This window comes from Pieris brassicae, chromosome 6 (assembly GCF_905147105.1).
Source record: "Pieris brassicae chromosome 6, ilPieBrab1.1, whole genome shotgun sequence".
Classification (NCBI taxonomy): Eukaryota; Metazoa; Arthropoda; class Insecta; order Lepidoptera; family Pieridae; genus Pieris; species Pieris brassicae.
Genome location: NC_059670.1, coordinates 12755878 through 12773176, shown reverse-complemented (window position 1 = coordinate 12773176; position 17299 = coordinate 12755878). Strand labels below are relative to the sequence as shown.

At 34.1% G+C, this 17299-nt stretch overlaps 1 protein-coding gene across 3 annotated transcripts in view; it reads right to left on the bottom strand.

The window, feature by feature from the left end:
* Positions 1 to 2593: 2593 nt before the first annotated feature.
* LOC123711147 overlaps positions 2594 to 17299 on the bottom strand; it is a 100855-nt gene continuing 86149 nt past the window's right edge. For all 3 annotated transcript variants that reach the window (XM_045663574.1, XM_045663576.1, XM_045663575.1), the window contains 2 exons: positions 10934 to 12805; positions 2594 to 3725 (listed from right to left, as the gene is read on the bottom strand). In XM_045663574.1, the coding sequence (XP_045519530.1) occupies positions 10942 to 12792 (1851 nt within the window). In that variant the 5' untranslated portion in view covers positions 12793 to 12805 and the 3' untranslated portion in view covers positions 2594 to 3725; positions 10934 to 10941. The remainder of the gene's footprint in view (positions 3726 to 10933; positions 12806 to 17299) is intronic.

Here is a 17299-nt window from a genome sequence, read left to right as displayed (position 1 = left end):
AATACACCAGTTCGTGGGGCCATAAGTTTTTTGGCGGTCGCTTGTTTCGCAAGTATAAAGTAATTCATACTAAATTATAGTCCGGTTAAGAAACTTGTGTTGCCTGTAAAAGTTGCAACAAATACGAGTTGGACTCGGTGTAGTATTGACATGGAAAAATGAGGGCTATTGTGAGTGATTTTTTTGTGTTTAGTGTCTGTGAAAACGGTTATGTATAAATATATAAACTAAATCTATATTAAAATATAAATCTTTCTAACAAAATGTGTTGATAAGTTATTTCTAAAAAAGTAATAGAGAAGATTTAATTTAAACCAATAATTTATTTAATTTCAATTATGTTCAACGCGTAGTTTGTGTCTGGCTGTCAGACGCCTAGTTAACATCTAATAAAATAACATTATATTGCCATTAAGTTGTAATTTAATGGTCTTTCAAAGTGTTAAATTAAATTGAGCGTTTACTATGCCGCTATGATTCAATATATCATTTGTGTGTTCATATAGTATTATTTTGCGGTTATTTAAATATATTTAGCAATATTACCAAATTTGTACCTATAATTGTCAACAAGTGTATTAAAGAAATAATACAATAGTTTTCTAATCATATATCTATAATTATAAAACTTTTGTTTTAAATAGTTACGTTACATAGGTATATATATTACAGCCGTGGCGTAGTTGCCAAAACGTTAAACCCGTGTCCCGCGTCCCGACTAGAGACCAAAGTGATTTAACTCGAAATTCATTTGTTTTCAGTTGTCAATCTGTCTTCTGCTCCTGTATTACCGACAAGTCCTTTCTGCTCCTGCCGGACCGATCGGTACATTCCTCCAAACGAACGCCATTGGTTTTCCCGTCATCCACGATGCTCAGACGTGGATATTTGATCCTGACGTTGCTAAACGAAGACAAAAACAATTTATTGAATTGAATGGGGATAAAGGCGAAAAGTTAATAGAGCGGTTTGGTCTGGGGATTGACGGCTATGAAGATGAGAGGTTGAGGCGACAAAGGATTCGTGATGAGGGCCATTTGGGGGGTTTGAACGCCTTGCAGCCCTAAATACCTAGATTAAGTGTTTTTGAGTAATGATTGAATATTAACGTATTTATATTTTTGAAAAGAATATTACTTATAGGCTTCGGTCTTTGTTTACGTACGGAACGACATAATTATTAGGAATGACTTTAATAGTTGTTTAAATATCCGTTCATAATATTATTTCTGTTGTTGGCACGTAAGTTGGTGCGCAGACGCCGTTTCGTAGTTCAAGTATATGAACCATAGTGTATTTTCCCCAATCATACCGAAATCTAGCAAGTAATATATAATTAAACGTGTTTTAGGTGTTAATTTTGTGTTTTATTTCAATCTGGTCTGGCCTGGAATGCTTCTTAGCACCTAGTTATTGCGACATTTAAAAATACTCAACTATCGCAATAATTTGTAGAAAAATGATGCGTGTTTTTCCCCGTACCTTGAACTCAAGGTTTTCATAATAATTAATGAATAGGATCTAAAATATTTAGGATTATTCGATTCTGCAATGCTTGTTGGTATGCAATAACGCTCCTATACCTACTATGAAACTTGAATATTAAAAGGCGGATTCAAGTTACTTAATTCACGTTTAGTGAATGTTTGAACACGCAATCTTAATACATTATACTACACTAGTTGGTACTTCGATTTCATTTCGAATTGGTGTGTGGCATGAACTAAATAATAATAATTATTGTCAATCACTGTACTTGACTGTGTCCAGTTTGTGTTTCCGCTACACTGTTGTAAACTTCTTTTTTATTGATTAAAACAGTTACATAAAAAAAAAAGAAACAAACTCACGGAACGATATTTCTTTTTATTTATCACAAAACTACAATCACAAATACTACATGTGTTAGAATTATTAAAGATGAGCAGATCTAATAATTACTTAACCTTGATTCGAAGAAATTCTGGCAAACCTAATTGCAAAATTATAAACCAAGCAGTTAGTTGGAATTTCGGATCAAAAAAATAATTATTCTGCATAAACTTTTTAAGAATATGTGGGCTATGCTATTGTTGTATCGTGAACATATGCTATTATTATTAACATATATAAGTGATATTGTAAAACAAAAGACGAGACGGTGGCAAATTTAGCTTTGAAAATTGGTGACACAATTTGTCTTTTCTACAATAACTCTATTCAATAGTGTTGGAGAACTCGAAAAACATAGGTAGTTTATTTGAGGGCCCCAACAAAGCCTTGAATCAATAATTAATTCCAGATATGTGGTTACCCACTTACTTAAACGGGTTCCAGGAAGGGATATAATTTATTTTAATGGAATAGTTAACGAACTTTGCTCCCAATTATATCGATAATGAATTAATCTCTTGCGAATGGCAGCTTTAGGAAGGACTCTGAAAGATCTCTCGACTATATCCTATGCAATGTTAAAAAATTAATCCCTCAAATCAAAAGTTTATTTGAGTAAAAGTAGTTTTACTTAAATGAATAGTTACTCACGAAAACCAAAGAGAATGTTATTACAATTAAAATAAAACAAGCCCAATTAAATTTATTTATTTATTTATTTAAGTATTACAATATCGAGACTACAATTTCAAAACTTAGTCTAATGACAGGTAATAATAAAAAGTAGGTAATTACTACCTATTCTGAGAATAGGAATTCTAGTCTTAGCTATCGCATATTTGGAGTAAAAAAATATTTTTTTTAATTTTAATTCATGCACCTGATAAACTTTGATTAGAGAGTAAATGTCGCAAAGAATATTTATATAAAAAGATAGTATTGATCACCACGACATCTATTTTATTTTAGCTATAAACTTGTAGTGTATGTGACGAAAAACAGATGGCGTTGTTAACACAAAAGGTAAAGTTATTTTTGACATTTTATTCTCTTATCTAAGTATCTGACCTATGCAAATGGCTTACAAATACGACACACAAATGTAACGATAACTTTGTTAAAGATTCAAAAAATAATATACAAAATTTGAACCTCCAAGAAAATTATCATTGCTTAAAGCTAAAGGAGTAGAACAATATTTAATTCGATATATATTATTTGATTAAATTTATACATCACTTGCCAATATAGTGTTCATATCACAAATTTAATCAAATAAATTACACAAATTTTAAGCTATATGTAAATAATGATAAATGCATAAAGAAGTATTGTTATCGATAAAATTGTGACTTTTAACTTAAGCTAAAGGACCAAAGAGGGAATTCAAATTTATTACATAGTAAGGCACCTCAAGTTTTTGGTTTTTACGAACGTTTAAGAAAAATACTCTAAATAGGACAAAAACTTACACTAAGAACACCGAAGCATTACCTTAATATGGCATTATTATAAATAATGATTATTAATAAGAGATCAAAATGTAACTAAGGCCATATAGCCATCACTGATAAATTGATAGAATAAGCATACATCTGTTAACCTAATGATAATATTCGAAATAATACTTGTTTAGGTTTGGTCACTTTGAATTTTTATTTGCTGGTTCTTAAAGTGTGCAAGAGACGTCGCTATTTTCAATTTAATGTTTTCAGTTAGTAATTATTTGTTGTAGCTTAAAATTTCTAACAATTTATTAGTTCGTAGGCTGTTTGTCATGTTTAGCCGTTTCGTTGATCCTCGGGCACTCGTTATGTTGGTCAAAACGCGTCTTCTTCAATGACTGCGGGGACCTGAAATATTTTAACAAATATATTAAGTTTTGATTTTATATATAAATGAAAGAATAGGAATTCTTTGATTTCAGTATAGTTTTGGGTAAATTTGTCTTTTCTTATGTCTTAGACAGCGTCTTTTGGAGATTAATGTATGCACGATGTTTTCCTTCGAGTACGAGCGTGTGTTAAATGTACGCATAGACAGAAAGTCCAACAATGCACGAGGTTCGAAAGTACAACCTCAGGGATGAGAGTCACACGTTTTAGGTATTTGACAAACACTGCTCTGAGAAATATAATCTGCTTTAAAATAAAATATACTAATTTTAACATCACATGAATAATATTGTTTTGCTTCTCAGTTAAACAGTAACTAACGCATACTGTTTAATAGTGCAGTACCAACACATACATTTATGTATCAATACCTATATTATATATATTCAACCAAGTATCATTTCTCTTTATATACTATGTAAGTATCGACCATACCTATTGTTGCTTAACAACGACGCTTATCATGTAAGTTGTACTTTATTTGTGTTAGAGCAATTTAAGGCACCTGCTACGCTTGAGGCGTTTTTATGAATAATTCATAAAGTCATAACAACGTACATAGAATAAATAAATAAATAGAATGTTAACATTAAAGTAGCGAGCAGTCTTGGCGTAGTGGCTTCAGCGTACGACTCTCATCCCTGAGGTCGTATGTACGATCCCCGGCTCCAATTGACTTTCTTCTATGTGCGCATTTAACATTGGCTCGAATGGTGTTGGAAAACATCGTGTGGAAACCGGCGTGCGTCAGGCACAGAAGGCTGATCACCTACTTGCCTATTAGATTAACAAATGATCATGAAACAGATACAGAAATCTGAGGCCTGAAAAGGTTGTAGCGCCATTGATTTTTTTTAACATTAAAGTATGGTTGTGTATTTAAGTCTACAAGAGTTAAATATATATGTGCAATCAAGTTCTGTAGTGAAATTCAGTTTAGTAAATTTAACTTTAAGAATACGTTGAGGTACACTGGCATATCTATGGTCAATCTCGATCATCTCCAGGCCTTGAGCTTTGAGCGAGTTTAGATACGGTAAATAAGTTTTATTTAACTAACATAAATAAAATAAAATATTATATTATACAAAAAGAAAGAATTGTTTATTAAAACCTAAACATAACGATCAAATATATAGCATTTACAACTTTATTAACCTATATAGTAATAATATAAAATAAAAATTAAAACAAATTGAAAAAGTTTCGTCCCTGTGGCAGTATACCTTTAACGCTGGCAGCATTTCCTCGTTGTATTGGTTGAGCGAGGAAAGCATCAGCTCTGGGGTCACTGTTACAATCTAGCAGGCGCTAACTTAAATCTTTAATTAGCACCTGTGCACTTGAACCCCACGGCCCAAGACTCTCTACTCCAAAGGAAACAATCGGTTGAAGGAAAGACTCTTATATTATAGTCGTTTATTATTTTCCACTGGCTCTGCGGCCACCCCAGGTCCGAGGGAGGTGAGATGGGTCGAACGTGTCCACCAAAGCCCGTCCCATCTTCCAAGGGATCAACGACATCTCTAATCTTCAAAATGGCTGGAAAATTGACGGGGGCAAGAGAGCGACATGGCGACAAACACGACCTGCACTCTTAACATTGGAGGCCATAGTGTCCAAGGCTACTTACTTCAAAGCCACAGGAATACTTATGGCCAGTACATAAGCGGCTGACGGCAATGCGAAGTGATTCAGAATCCAAAAGGGTGCTAGTGTTTGGTGAAGGAAAAGTAAAACATATTTCGTTGCTTCTGAAAAGCATCTTCATATAAAAAAGCACTCGTTCAGGCAGGACAACGCGTCTTTATTTCGTCAAGCGAAATGCTACACGTAGTATTAGTACCTACTGGTTCGCGTTTCTACATCGGAAAAAGATACTAAACATGAATTTTTATAGCTTTTTGTTGCCGTTTTTTTTCACATTTTATAAAAACTGACTTGAGATTTTATTATACGTATAGTTAGATATTAGCTATGGTTTTTTTCACTTTAAATTATTCTTAAAGATAAAGTGTTGATAATATGCAAAATGAAGTATTTTTTGTTTCGTTCCGTTATCTTTCTGTTAAGGAAAAAGATGGGATGTTTTTAATAGTCATGACGTAAAAACTTCACGAACAATGTACGGTACATTTGAGTAAAGGAGTGAAGGCTCTTTTAATATAGTTTTAGAACAATATTTCAGGTATATCACAGCTAAATACTACATTCTCTTGTGTTCTCGAGCATAATAATATTTTTGTATGCAACAACCATTGGTGAGTGAAGAAATATATAAGAAATATATTAAAATATAAAAGAAAATGGTAATTATTAATCACAACTATAGGACAAGATGTTATTATTATATTTATTATTCTATCAAAATGTTAGACCTCCTGTAATCCCAATATCCTGCAAGAAGTAGTTATATAGCAAGATTAACCCCCAAATTTCTACAAAATTTCACTACTAGTAATTTTTATTATTCGTGGTGGTATCTCATCCCTGAGGTTGAGCTTCGATCCCCGGCTGTGTATCAATGAATTTGCTTTCTATGTACGCATTTAACATTAGTTCGAACGATGAAGGAGAATATCGTAAGGAAACCAGCATGGCTTTGACCCAAATAATCGACATGTAAGACACAAGTGGCTTACAACTTGCCTATTAGGATAATCATGAAACGGATATAGAAATCAGAGGCCCAGATCAAAAAAGGTTGTAGCCACTGATTTCTTTTTTATTATCATTGGTTAATGTACATAATTTAAAACTCCACTAGCTTCCTTTACTCTATCAAATAGCTATCTTATTAATAGATCGCTACAGGATAGCCGAGACTTGATCCAAGCAAAAAATAAGACTTTTTGTTGCAGCTCGTAATAATGTTACGTAAATTATGATTTTATCTGAGGACGATAGCCTTAGGAGTATGGCATATTATTAGTAATGGACTCAGTACAATCATATTTCATTTCTTGACTTGAACGTGAACAATTGTTTGAAAGAATTTGATGATTATATTGGTTTACTGTACCTACGTATGAAAGATCAATTTCGTTTACGTGCATGTCTTCATACAAAAATCTTTTAAAGAATTTTCGAATTTTCGAAGAAGATCGAGTAATTATAAAAAATATACATGCATATGTCATATGTCATAAGAATAAGTTAAGTTATTTATAATTGATATATTATGGTCTAAATTCTCGCCGACGCTATAACTGCAACTGGCCTTTAAAAATTTAATCACTTTCTCCTTGAAAGCATTACACGGCAGTGATCTATCACTTCTAGGAAAGTGATTAGAGTTTGATAGCCTTGGCGTAACAAATTTTTTGAATACATCGTGGTGCAACATGCACCCACAGCCGTGTTGGATCCCTCGGTATAAGTTTCTCTAAATGATTTGAACAATTTTGCGTGCCTTTTTACAGCCATAAATGCTTCATGGATATATAAACTTCGTAGTGTCGAAAATAAAGAGTTGATAAAAAAAAACGGTCTGTAGCTTACAAGAGATCCAATACCATAATTGGCCTAATACATTTTTTCTGAGTAATAAAACTTTATTTGCATCTTCCGAATTTCCTTATGAAATGAATTAGTATAACTATTACATTTACACACATATATAGATAGATACACATTCTATCTATAATAATATATTCTTGAATATAATTGTTCTTTTTAAAGGTCAAGTACATAAATTTCAAATGTAAAGACGATCTGCCGAAAGTATTCGGAAGACCAACCCGTGAAAAAGAAGTGGAAACAATAATGGGACCTAACCAACTGGCTGGTGATAATTTGAGAGCTATAAAAAAATAGTTAAAACGTATGTTATCGCTTAGGTTAAAATTATGTAAATGTATTTATTTTGTTTTGTAGACTTTCATTATTATTATATAAATTTCGTATAAAAAAATATTTATATATTTTATCTATGTCATATGAATCATAATATCGTGTCGTTATCACCTTGAAATAAAGCAAAAAAGTAAATCTAGGGTGTGGTTGCCGCGTCCCAAAGGGAGTGGAGCCTCGCCCACGGTTCGTAATTAGTGCACTAATAACTGATGGTTTAAATTACGACGAAATACGCAGAAACGACATTTTTCGTGCAAATATTTTTGCCATCACAAGAATTTTTATAGCTAAAGATTTTTTTTTAAATTATGACGTTACAAATGACCTCAACAACTGATGGAAAGAGAATGATGCTTTAAACTTGCACCAGCAAGTTTACCGAACGTTCCACATAGTGGTGGTCCACTATGTGGAACCAGATGCCCACTGAAGTATTTGCGAACCAATTCGACTTGGGGTCCTTCTAGAAAAGAGCGTAATAATTTAAGGTCACCAACACGCGAGCCCTATAGCAATGTGACTGTCTATGTATCGCTTGACGTCAGATGTGCCTCCTGCCTGTTTCCCTACTGATATATAGAAACTAATAATCTGATTATGTATTTTATAAATCTATTAAATTAAGGGAACTATTTTTTTAGAACTGTAATGAATAAAAAATAATGGGTAGTTGTTTTTTAATGCTGGTTGCCGGTCGGTAAATCTGTGCGACATTAAAACATAGACAGTAATAAGAAATCAATTGGCCTGTTATTTCGTCTAACAAAATCAGCACTAAAAATATGTCCATTTATTTACAAGTCGAGCTGACTTGAAACTTGACTTGAGAAGGTAAAAATGATGGAATGGGCAGTTCGACAAATAGTTCAGCAGTTTTAGGTTAGGTTAGTTCTAGGATGGCCCACTCGTAATAACCCGTTTAGCTATTTGACTGCTCGATATTTATTATCATCATCATCAATGATTATAGCTGTATAATACATTTTTTCTGTGGGCCTTAGCTTCTTTAAATACACTTCGACATCGCAATCGGTCCAGTGCATCCCGCTTCCAATTGCGAACCCCTATTGTTTCAAGGTACTTGAGAACTTCATCCCACCAACGAGGCTCGGTCTACCGGGTAGTGAGTTCAGTAAGGACCTTGGGTTTCTGTCGTTCGCGATTCGGTGCAGTATTTATTATATGATACATTTTATAATTTTTTACGAGTAAGTAATTTTTGTTTACTTTACTGCAAGTTTTAACTGCCGATCTTGTAACTAAATATGCATTTTGTAATTTTCAGCTTTTGGTAAGTTTATTACTATTGCATACAATTACCGTGTTAAATCAATCCCTTAAATTCGTATTAAGGAGGTTGAGATCAAACGGAACTAGGAACTACTCTAGTGAATTATTTATTGCATTAATTTTAATAAAAAAGCTTTATTATTTTACTCATGTCATTAAGACAGCAAAATAAACCAACGTAATCGAATAATTTTGACGTTATGTGAACTGAAATACTGTTGTAGTTTTATACTAAAATATATTTAATTATTTACTTAAATATACAGGCTTAAGTAAGTACTTTCTGTTTCCTCAAGACGTTTATAGAACTCGTTTTCCAATAGATGAAGCAAATATCAAAGGTTTGTATCATCATTTTGCAATGATACTTCGTGATATGCCATGTGTTAAATGTTACTGATTGGGATGTGATATCCCGACAAGGTCATAAAGACTTAATTGCGCGCCAAATTACGGTCTTACAATTTTAACAATCAATTATACAATATAATCGGCATGTTTTTGTTAATTGAAAAATATATTCTTGTCTATATTTTTGTTAATATGACTTTTGTGACGCGGCCGAAGAGCAAGCGAAGAATAATAAACGACGTACATATAAAAGTAGTTTTTTAATTTACTGTTTTTGTTGGTTAGCGTTAGGCTATCTAATATCTGATTGGGTAGACCATTTATCAGCCGCGGTAGCAAATACCTCAAAGTTCTCTCGCCACATACGTTGTCTGCTCTCAATATATTCATATATTCTTGTCTATATTTTTGTTAATATGACTTTTGTGACGCGGCCGAAGAGCAAGCGAAGAATAATAAACGACGTACATATAAAAGTAGTTTTTTAATTTACTGTTTTTGTTGGTTAGCGTTAGGCTATCTAATATCTGATTGGGTAGACCATTTATCAGCCGCGGTAGCAAATACCTCAAAGTTCTCTCGCCATATACGTTGTCTGCTCTCGATGTACAGAGAATCGCGTTACCGCTCGAGTCTTTACATCATGCTCCACTCGTTTTTTTTCTGTCATCTCGGAAAAATATAGGAAAATATAAGAGTCTTTCTTCCAACATCGATTTTGTTCCCTTTGAAGTAGTCTATCTTGGGCCGTGCGGTTCAAGTGCTCATGCGCTAATTAAAGATGTAAATTGGCTCCTGGTAGATAGTACCCGTGACCTCGGAGCTGGTGCAATCCTCGCTCGACCAATAACTATCGCAATACAATGAGAAAATGCTACCAGTGTTAAAGGTTTACTGCTCTTTTCTATTTATTACAAATAATAATATTGATCTGAGTAATCAACATGTATGTTGGTGGTCTTATATTATTATATATATTTTACAAACTATTTTACTGATAGAAACCAATACAGTTAATAACATAGATATGATGACCATGATCAGTGTTCTATATAAACACTTATTATAGTGTATTAAGTATAATAATTATTAAACTTTTTCCTTTCTATTTTTAATGTATCATCTTTTTAGTTTAGTTTTTTTTTGTTCCTGTTTAGTTTTGTCTTAATAACTATGTATTTTTGCACTACTTGCCTATCTTATGTAATTTAATACATTATTTATTTTTTTCCTATACTCGCAGTGGTTGCCTGGAAGAGATCGCTCGAAAGCGATAAGGCCGCCAGTTGCCCTCCTTTTGATTTAATTATGTTCAATTTTTTATATTGTAGTGTAACGAAGTGTTAATAAATAAATAAATAAAAATTGATAAATAGAAACTTAAAACAAATTTTAATAGTTTGGACCCTGTGGCAGAATATCTTTAATGCTAGCAGCATTTCCTCACTGTATTGCGATACACCAGCTCTGGGGTAATCCGAAACCACTAAGCACTACCTACTAACCTACGTAAGCTTAAGAATATTGTAAATAATGTCATAATTAATGTCTCTGTGACTTCCTTTTGTCTAATTTCTGAAAATCAGTTTTAACATAACCTACATATGCCATTACTCCGGAAATTACGACAGCATGTTAAGCAAAGTTTAATAAATTTTGTAATAACTTACCGATATAACTAAAGATACAGCGTTGGAACTCTCTTCTGCGCTCCGAGGGAGAGTTTATTCCCGAGTTTCTTGTAATTGTCGCTTTTAACCCTACATTTTGGTTTCTCATTCGTTTCAACTGGGCATCCTTTTAGCTCCCACACTAAATTCGTCAAAGACTTCGGTCTACTCAATTTTCTTGATCTTTTTTCTGGTAATTTTGGGCCATTACCGGAATCGCCAGACGTCCGTCCACCGGAATGACTGGAGTCCAGTGTGCCATCCATTTCCATAGCCTGGTGTATGTTCGATAAGCTTTTATAACGTATATTGAAAATCGGTGAATCGCCTTTAGACAGTGGTCCTATCGGACTAGTAACAGGACTAGGGGCCTCCTTAGTAGGAGAGTAACTCTTTTGACTGAATATTCTGTTCTTGTTACTTACATTGTTCTTTATGTAAAGTTTAGGTAAATTCGGAGCTGGTGTCAACACTTTTTCCTTAACTGGAGGGTTAATGGCAGTTTTACGTGATCTCTTCTCGGCTTTTTGGTTTAATGGTTTCTTTGTTGGTATGGTTTCAATGGGAGGTGGTTCGGGCTTTATCTCTGTTATCAAGGGCATATGAATTGGTGTAGGGGCTGGAGATGATGGTGCAGATTCATGTCGAGATACTTCATTAGTGTAAGAAGCCTTTAGATTCTTCGGGAGAGGTGCAAAGCCTCGGACATAGTCATAAATTTGGTCTATTTCATCATATTCATCTGGGATGCTATTTTCGTCTCTATGACTGCTGTAGATATGATTATGTTTATTCATGTGCTTGTGGTGATTGGCTGAATCTGACGATGCACTTCGTCGTAAAAAGTAACCAGTTTTTATCAATGGTGGAGCATGAAGAGGTGCACTTAGGAGCCTCTTTGGATCCCCAAGCTTCCCATCTAATACATGAATCCTATCCACTACATCTACCAGTAATCTATTGCACTTTTCCACCAATCTAGAAAACTCCATAAAGTTTTTAATCTGATCTTCGTTTTTGCACCTGAGCATTTTTAGCGGCGCTGCTAGAGGTAAGGCAATAAGGGAATTTCCTTCTTTCTGTAAAGGTAAAGCAAAGACGTGATCTTCTTCGAAAATGGATAAGAGTCTAATCTCTGGTACAAAATGACTGGCACTTTTCAAGCCTCTAGGGGGAGTTCCATGTACTAATCTCACGGTTATTGGCAGTCGTTTAGTTAACAGAGTCTTTGCAGTATGCACACCACTGATGTTGTCTTCTTTAGCGATAGCAGAGAATTTTCCTCGCTGATCCAAACTTAACAATACTATATCGCCTTTCGTATCTGTGCACTTTAAATATTTATTCTTACCTAAAAACGTCTCACCTTTAGGCATTAAAACTTCACCGAAAGGTAGATTTCTTGCACCATCTGCGGTTATATTACCATCTAAATCTACTTTAGCACATATTACTCTTATCGCTTCTCTTACTAAGCACCCATCATCCAATTTACGTCTAGCTAGTTCCGCTACTGACTCTATACATCTCACAGCCCGGCCCTCTTCACTCAGCAGTTCAAAATAACCCTTGTAGGAATCTGGTATGGCGATTCTCGGTCCGACACTGACCATACGACGTCCATCCTTTAGTTTTATAGCTTGGGCGATTATTTTTCTTCTTTTTCCAGCTGATATGATAAGAGCTGTACTCTGTAATCCTGGACTAGGTAATGTAGGTACACCGAGGCCTCCATACTGTCCTTTGATAATCTTTGCGACGTTGGGGAGTCGATTTTTGACTGCAAACTCTCGGAGGTAATGGCCCTCATCAGACCAGCGCGAAGCTGCGACCACGACTTGCCCGTCAGTGGCTGCCATCGTTATGTCACATCTGAAATTGAGATAAAAACTTATTAATATATGTAACTAGCTGACGCGACAAACGTCGTTTTGCCATGTATATAATAGATAGCAAACATTTTTGTAGTTCAATAAAAATAACTATCTAAAAAATAGAAATAGGTAGTAGCTGATTCTTAGACCTATTGAATATGCATAAAAATTTTCATAAGAATCGGTCTAGCCGTTTCGGAGGAGGGAACGAACACGGTGACACGAGAATTTTATATATAGATTACAATAATTATAAAAAATCCTACACACGACGTGAAAACAAGTCGCTTCTAGTCCATATAAAGGTGTTTAAAAAAATATAGAAAGTTAATACATCATACAGTATAAAAGAGCACCTAACTATTCTAGGTCAACTTGACCAAAAAGGCTTAAGATCACTGATAGGCCACGCTCTTTTGTTGCTCTCAGTGACTTCTAAAGTGCACTAGACGATCTAAATAAAGTCATGGTCACTATAAATCCTTACATTGTACAGTAATCCCCCGGTGGCAATCGCGTTGTATGAATATTTTCGTAAATAATTTTTTTAACAATTCAAAAAGTAGGAATACGAGTTTCATAAAGTTATTTAGTTTTATAACAACACAATTGAAACGGGTGCAAAGGTACGCAATACTAATTATGGACCTGACAAATCATTATAAATTTCACATGACAAAAATCTCCGCGAGATTCAGAATCATAATCAGAGACGCGGGGGTAATAATTACCCTCCCCCCAGGAGGGTAATTACTGAACATAACTTGAGATTACTATATAAACCTCAGAGTTCAAGTCATAGTTTTTAATTCACGAATAAAATATAGGGGTTGATCGTAGAGGGTACACACACAATTTTAGGGGGATGAAAAATTCGCAGAATTAACCGATATACACACAAAATTTCACGATAATCGGTCAAACCATTTCAGGGAGTTTAATTACGAACACCGCGACACGAGAATTTTATATATTAGATAACCTAATTCATCTGTTAAAAAGCACAAACGAAATTGTATTCACGGGTCAGTACAAAGAATTGTGCCCCAATTGTCTGATTTTTCTGATATCACCTCAACCACAAGCACCGTTATCTTACGAAACAATTTCATAACAGTTAGTTCAGAATTACAGCACATAACTATTTCTCGACCGATAAAACCTATTTGGTGACCGCAAACGTTTTTATCACGGGATGGAAGTACTGTTAAATGATTCACTTCTTAAAACTATGGTTTGTGCACAGGTTTGGTAATAGGTGTGGGGTACAGTGGGAGAAACCGTACCTAGTGCCTGTCAGTAACATATTTGTCTCGTTTTAATGAACACGTTGGCGATATTTGTATTTTTACCAATGGCGCTAATACCTTTTAGGTCTGGCTTCAGATTTGTGTATCGATTCTAATAGATTTTGATAAAAAGTCCATTGATGCACAGCCGGGGATCTAACCTACGACCCCAGGTATAAGAGTCGCACGTTGACCACTAGGCCAACACTGCTCCTATATAGTTATATAGGCCACAGAATATATTGGTATAGTAACTAACTGTAAAATTGGTTTTTAGCTGACTTATACGACTTCCGATTACTGATATATTTCAAAGGCTGGCAACGCAATTTCGAGCCTTGTGGCAATGTGAGTGTCCACGGCGGTATCACTTTACACCAGATAAGCCTCCTGCCCGTTTGCCTTCTTACATAAAAAAAATAAAAAATTGTGCAAAACACAAAAATATTTTCATCGAAGAATAATCGCGAGGTTATTCTTTTGCGAAGCTGTTCCCCATCCGGTGAGGATGTCCCAGTCAGAGCGTTGCGCCGGGGCCATTCCATTCATAGGACTTTGGCAGGTCAGACATTTGTCACCTCCCAGCCGATTGACCGAAAAAAAGCCTAACCCTACACGGGGTTTCCCGCGCAAGTCGTGGGCCCTTGCCCCAGGCCGAGACTAGCGAAGCTAAGAAAAAAGACTCTGTATTGGTATTGTGAGTGCAGTGTTAGATTAGGCAAAGTGTATGTCATACTTGAGGTTCTGAGTACTCAGCATTAGAAACAATGCGGGGATTGGCTTCTCTTAAGCCCAAAAATTCAAGATGTATATCAGCAACAAAGCATCTCTTAAAATTACAAAACGGGATTTCATACAAAATAATTATCATCATATCTTTTTAAATTCAGTAAAATACAATTGTCTATTACCCAGTGTGCCACTTACCCAACGCTATAGCGCGTAACGTGGTGTTATTCGGCGTTATACAGCCATTGTTTCTGTACATTGACCTTCATAGTTATATAACAGTTTAATTATGTGCGTTACGGTTCATAACACTCAACTATGAACTTTGCAGTTACGATGTTACGTGAACGCGAATTTTTTCTTCTGTATTTATTAAGTAATCCCTCAGCTAACATAAATTACTTACAACAAAAAGCAATTATACTAAACATTTAGCCAAAGATGGTATACATAATATATACGATGAGGTTCAAATAGATACGAAAGGCATAAATCAATAAAAAATAATTAATACGTCTAATTCGGCTGTGTCATGTTTTTGTATTGCTACGTATTACTATTGTAATGTTATTTTGAGTGTGAAATGTTAAATATCCCGGCTTAAGACTAAAGCAGTATCCAGGAGAGGAATTATGTTAATACAGAATTTTACTTTCACAACAAAAAATAATTTTATACTTATGATAATAATTTTAGAATCATAATTCTCATAATTTATATTATTTCATACAGAACAGGGTAAATAGTGTAGGAGGCTAACCTGATGTTATTTGATAGCCCCATGAACACTGACACTGGCATAAGTGCGTTGCCTGTCTTTAACAAAATTATATTTTTTAATTGAAACAGAACGGAACGAATGAGTCTGGTTCACCTTATATTTAACATCGTAAGTGCGTTGCCGGCCTTTTTAAAAATTCGTACGCTTTTTGTAGCACCCTAAGTAGAATTTGTTCGGAATTTAATAATTATATATTATATTTATGCAATTTGATTCAATTCTTTATATGTGAAAATATTATAATATGAGAGCGAAAGCAGGCATATAAATTGTGGCATAAATATGTATTGATTATTTTTAATTCATACTCAAGATAAGCTGAACGAATGACCATTGCGTGGCGAAACTAAAGAAAACACGAAATCACTTAACACCGAGACATTGTCTATTAAAACTGCATCGAATGCAAGTCATCAATTTGTTCTAGTTTATCTCATCTGCCAATCCGACCGAGTGAGTTATCACAATGTAAGAATCGATAAAAAATATAAATTTCGACTCGATCACGACTCGATTGCACGATTATTTTTATTGTACCTCGGGGTATAATGTTGTGGATAACTGTACTAGATCTCTGCTAGACAAATAAGGCGCGTGGTGAGGGTCTTTAGATTGGCGGCATTATAGGCGGTGGCGATTTTAGAAATTTGTTTGGAACACATTCATAATACCACACACTTTGGGTTACACAAAAGGTTCAAAGACTTCGTTGACGAAGTATAGCGTCTAGCTAGCTAGCTAAGTCTGACTTCGCTACGCCAAAAATATATTAGACTTTTACATACCGGAGTCCATAGTTTGCGCTTCTGAATCTCACTCTCTCAATTAGGCTTTATATATATATTATATGTGATCAATATTTCTGGCTCCCTGTTTATACATACATGTAAAGTTATATTATTTTAGGTTGTTATCTATCTGTCATAAGTAAAAACTCACGTTTAATTTATTTGTAATATTGAGAGTTCGTTAGTCTGTGGAACACGTGAGTTGTGGCTTATCACTTGCATGTTTACTAGAAGTTTTTTGTTAGATTATTTTCGATGTTAATTAAAAATTAGATTAAGATTATTGGTATGAAATAATAAACTCATTACTTTACTTGTCTTCACTTTCTTATTCTGTTTAAAAACGAAGATTATAATAAATCTATAATTAATTTAGCAACACATTGGACGCTTATATTATCTATAGTACTATATTCTTAACAAATCTAATGCCTTTATTGTTCTATAAAATATATTGTTTATCAAGTCATAATTTTACATTAACATACAATCTAATGATGTCTAAATGTATGTATAAATCGCGATATCAAAAGCGAAATTTATGGCCCGAACCTAAACATCTGACGCTGCGCGGTTTCCCATGCTCTTGTTATTTGATAGCCGACGAGCCTTGTTAGGTACAGTACTGACGGATTCATAATTATAGAAAATGTTTTAAGCCATATATTAATACATTTTTTATTGTCGCAAATATATACAGAAATGTCTATGGTTAAACAAAACAGAATTAATGACCTCGAAGTTTGTATTATGATGAGGTTAATTCGATGAAACAATAAATTTTTTACACTGAAATCACAACAAAACAAAAGTGATAATTTAAAATTGTATAAAGCCCAGTTACTATATAAAACTAAATTTAACTATATTTATTTTTAAATAATTAAATTATTGGTCTCTATATT